This window comes from Alligator sinensis, unplaced genomic scaffold (assembly GCF_000455745.1).
Source record: "Alligator sinensis unplaced genomic scaffold, ASM45574v1 scaffold120_1, whole genome shotgun sequence".
NCBI lineage: Eukaryota > Metazoa > Chordata > Crocodylia > Alligatoridae > Alligator > Alligator sinensis.
The window spans coordinates 460,737-465,543 of record NW_005842752.1 but is presented as its reverse complement, the minus strand read 5'-3'; the positions used below and the strand labels follow the sequence as shown (position 1 = coordinate 465,543).

Genomic DNA, 4,807 nt, shown 5'->3' with positions numbered 1-4,807 from the left:
GCGGGGGGGCACGGGGGGGGTTGGGGGAGGGGGGGGGGGGGGGGGGGGAGGGGGAGTGCAGGGCCTTTAATTTTTATCACAGATTTGGGGTTTTTAACTAGAGAATTTGCAATTTTTAATCAGAGAAAACCAGGATCCCTGCTCATTACTGTAAATATGAAAGGCCCAGAAAGCTGAAGTAAAACACCAGGAGTAAGTGGAGGGTTGAGCATTGCTTGAGCTTACAACAAGCTGCTCTCAAAGAAGAGAAAATGTTCCCTTCCAATCCGAGCTATGTGTAATTACAGTATGAAGAATGCTCTCTCCCTGGCTATACAAACTGGCATTTTTCCCAGCAGGTGTCACATCATGGAAAACACATATACAAATAAAAATCCAAAATAAATATTTTTAAACAATAGTTTAAACGGCTGCATAAACATAACTCAATAGCCTAACATACACAACAAAACACTCCCAGAAGCAACCTTCTTTCTTGCACTAGCAAAATCCTAAAATACATCCCCATTAACCAGCTCTACACCACACCTAGCAACAATCCCCAAGTCTGGGCTACAGAGTCATGTTCCCTCAGGCTTGCAGGGACTGTCCCTCAGACAATCATTAAGCATGGGGAATAAAGGCAATGTGTCACAGAACAGCATACATTATGATATGGAACGTATTTTCTACCATTGATTTCAGCATATCCATCAGTTCACTTGATGTAGATTTAAAAAAAAAGACAGACTACCTCAATTATTTAAACTACACTCAGGATGGGTTTCCCTGTTTTGTCAGGTGTTTACACAAATTACTGTTTTTATTTAAATCAAATGTCTTTCTGTACAATTAACAGAAGAAAATAGAAAGCAATGAAGAAAAACAAATTCTTACAGAGAGATATCTATTTTGTTTAAAGTATGGCAGCAATAAAATAACTGAAAACTGCTCTGTATGCTTCTGCACAATAGTTATATCTCGACAAAAGCGCACTGCACAACTGTTTCAGGAATGTGAGCAAAAAACAGGCTTTATGATGAGTGAAAGATAGCTAGTGGCATGTACTCTAGAGAAGCATCATTTAAATTCTATTTCCTCCCGACTACACATCTTTCACCTCGAAGATCAAATAAGTACAGATTAAGCAAAATTAAGTGGCAAAAGAAATACATAAAAGTCAACCTAAAAAGAAATTTGGAAAACTGAATGCAAGTAAACATGCTGAACTTACCATAATAAGAATTTTGCTATCTCCAGACTCGCCACTGAAATGTCCCTCTCTCTATTCACTCCCTACAAGCTCAATAATTCCCACATAGCTCTAAGCAGAATGGATTTATTATGATGTTGTTCTAAGGAACTGCAGCAGTTCTAGATGCCAATAAAAATTACAGATCAAATGGGAGATAACTACTAACCATTGTGTCTACTTAGATAAATAAACCTGCACACAAACAAAGCACCTTATTGTATTTGTACTGTTAACTCCACTAAGCCAACTAAAACAATCAGACAGCAGCTCTAAAGGAATCAAAACTGAATAAAGGCTTTTTATTTTCTTTTTTTGAACTTCCTGAAATCAAATAAAATGGCATCTCCCTTCCTCCTTCCCCCCACCTTTTTTTTTTTTTTAATAGCATCTCCCTTTCTCTCTCCCCTTTTTAAAAACATCCTCACGCATTGCAAAATTAAAACATTGCATGGAGACTGCCTGGCAAACTCAAACACACAAAAATGAAACAAATCCAAACCCTCTCAGAAAATATAACCGTAGCAAAGAAACAAGTGAAGCACATATCCATACAAAAAACTTGGCAGCAACACTTCCACCTACTTCCCTCCAGCCCATTCATCCCATAGACTGAAGGGAAAGGTGAAGACCAAGGAGAAAATGCAATGTGTATGGGGGGAACCCCCTGTCCCCCCATAGAGCTGATTTACAGCACAGAGAATTGCCAACACCATTAAAAAAGCAGGGAAGATGCTCTGGGGGAAAATGGCATATAAATGCAAGCTTTGTCCCAGGTATCCAGATTCATAGATGTTTGGGTTGGAAGAGATCTCAGTAAATCAAGTCCGACCCCCTACCCTGTGCAGAAAAGAGCAATGGGGTTAGATGACCCCAGCCAGGTGCATGTTGACTAATACAGTTGTAGCTGTATTGGTCTAGCAGCAAAAGGAATTAGGACTCATGGTAGAGGTGATCTCTTTTATTAGACCAACTAGATTATTGCAAAGAAAATTTAAACAAAAATTTTCCCAAAAATCTAGTTGGTCTAATAAAAGATATCACCTCTACCATGAGCTTTGTCCCAGGCACCAGTGATTAAAAGATCATTGCTGCAGCCACTGATTTGAGTGATTGTGCGTGTGTTGGGGGGGGGGGGGGGGGAAGATGCAGAAATAAATGACATTGATAACCCAAATTGCAGTAAAAGGATTGGCAAAGCCTGTAAGAAGAAGAGAGGGCTGCTTTTGTTCCCCACCTCAGCCTGCACAAACCCATCAGCTGCCAACTCTCTGCTCCATCAGCTGGGTTAGGGTTTGGAGGAATAATAATAATAATAATAATAATTTTTTAAAACCCCACGGTACACCTGATGGTGCTTTGTAGGCAGGGAGCTGTGTGGCAGCCAGAAGCCGGTCTGAGGTCTGTGTGCAGCAGGAAGCAGCAGCCTCTGCTGCTGCAGCCTCCCAGCACTCAGAGCATGCGGAGGAAGCCGATTGTTCCTCTCCCCCTAAGCAAACAACACTCGAGCCATATTTCTCGAGACACCTTGGAGTGGGGCCCTACCTCTTTTTGGCCGGGGGAAGCTCTCGTGCAGGTGAAAGACGACTTTCTCCACAAAGTGCTGAATGTTACTGTGCTCAGGGCCCCTCACGAACACCATCCAGTCATGGGTGAAGCCCTCCACAGTGGGTTTCTTCCTCACCTGGGCTCGGTGGCCCAGCTCCAGTTTCACCTGAACGGCACACTAGAGAGAGAGAGACACACAACCGTGAGGCGAAGGCAGAGCTAGGGCTGCATGGGGGGGCGAGGGGGCATAAACCCCATTGCACAAAAAGAAGAAGAGGGCAGAGAAGGGAAGAGCCCCGCAGGGCGAAGCGCCGGGCGCGCATTGCAACGGAATGCGGGCGGACACACGAGCTGGGCCGGGCGCGAAAGAGGGGAGCCCGTGGGGTTGGAAATGAGAAACAAAGTCCCCTTTGCTGGGGAGGATGGAGGGAAGAGGGCGGGGGGGCTACACCTCCCCGGCAGCATATGCAACAATTCAAGGGAGAGCAGGATTCAAGAGGAAGAAATACAATCTTCCCCCTCCACTGATGCACGAATAAGTCATCACAACTACCCCCCCGCCCAAAACAGGGGCTTGCCAGGGTGGTAGGATAGAGAGCAGCCAGGATCCCTCACCTTCCCCGCTGTTGGTAGGAAAGCAGGGGTCCGAGGGAGGGGGGCATCAATAGCTGCGCGCGCGCGCGCACACACACACGAGGATCACGCACCCCTACACACATAGGGGCATGCATGAGGGTCACACACACACAGGCACACACACACACACAGGCATGCATGAGGGTCACAGGCGCACACACACGGAGGCACAGGGGCATGCAGGAGGGTGAAGCTGGGGTGCCCCCGGCTGTCAGAGCCCGCCGAGAGAACGCACCATCCTACAGCGGCGCCTCCTGCGCAGAGTCCCCTCTACTGTACTCACTGCTCCCCTGGCTGCTGCTGCGGCTGCAGAAATATGGCTGGGTTATTATTCGCCTCCACAGTCTCTGTGTCTCCCTGGATGTGTGTGCGTGTGCGCTGTGCTTCATGCAATTGCAAAGAGAGGCAAGGAAGGGAGGGAGGGAGAGGAAAAGCTACACACACACACAAAAAATCCCCAACACACCAACCTTTCTCTAATTGGAAGCACTAAACTGTGTCTGGGCAGCGCAGGGTGAAGGAGGAGGAGAAGAAGGAACAGAGGGAAGGGAAGGTAGAGAGGGGGGTTGTATGTACTTACCGAGCTGGCCATGCTGGGGGCCCCGGGGTTTGCACTCCCCCCCCCCCCGAGCTCTAATTCATGAAGAAGCGGCTATCACTGGGAGTGCGCCCAGGAGAGGAGGGGAGATGGCGGACATTCTCTTTCTTTCTTTTTCCCCCTGTCTCTTTCTCTCGCTCTTATTAAACTGAGCCCCCAGCAGCAGCTCCAGCTCCAAAGCCTGAAGCGGAGCTGTTAGAGCATGCGCCCTGCACATCCAGCCTGACACCGAGACACAGACATAACAGTGCAAAGGAGGGAGACTGCCGGAGCCAATCACACGCCGCAACTAAATCACTTCGCCCCTCAGGGGTTGATCCGGGCTAGCGCAGCCCCAGCGCGGGGCTTAAAGCAACAGGTTACTGTGGGGCAGGGGGAAACCGCCCCTCCCCCCCCTCACCCCAGAGGAAACTACTCAGATCTGACAATAAAAAACGGATTAAAACTGCTGGAATGTAACCAATGCCTGCAGTCTCCCCTCCCCAGCTGTAGGGAATGAGGAGGGGGCACTGCCTGCCGGCTCCAGCTTGCCTGTCTGGAGGGATCGGGGCAGACAAGGTTTTTTGGGAAAACGTGATCTCTAATCAGACCAACTAAAGAGTTGGGGGTGGGGGTGTTCTCTGCAAGCTTTCGAGCACAAACACCCTTCTTCAGGCAAAGGGGGAGTCTGTATTGTGTTGGAGGGATCTGTGCTTTCCAGTAGGAGAAAAGGGAAAGATCTTTTTTAAGGCATCTCCCCAAATAAATGCAAACTACACTTGGAATTTACATGGTTGGGGAGGGCAGATGAAAGA

General features: G+C 47.9%; 1 protein-coding gene across 3 annotated transcripts in view; it reads right to left on the bottom strand.

The window, feature by feature from the left end:
* The window catches only part of MLLT3 (MLLT3, super elongation complex subunit), a 275,900-nt gene extending 271,656 nt beyond the window's left edge, over positions 1–4,244 (bottom strand). For all 3 annotated transcript variants that reach the window (XM_006034586.3, XM_006034587.3, XM_006034588.3), the window contains exons 1-2: positions 3,996–4,244; positions 2,777–2,957 (exon numbers count right to left, since the gene is read on the bottom strand). In XM_006034586.3, the coding sequence (XP_006034648.1) occupies positions 2,777–2,957; positions 3,996–4,007 (193 nt within the window). In that variant the 5' untranslated portion in view covers positions 4,008–4,244. The remainder of the gene's footprint in view (positions 1–2,776; positions 2,958–3,995) is intronic.
* Between the last annotated feature and the right edge of the window lie 563 nt (positions 4,245–4,807).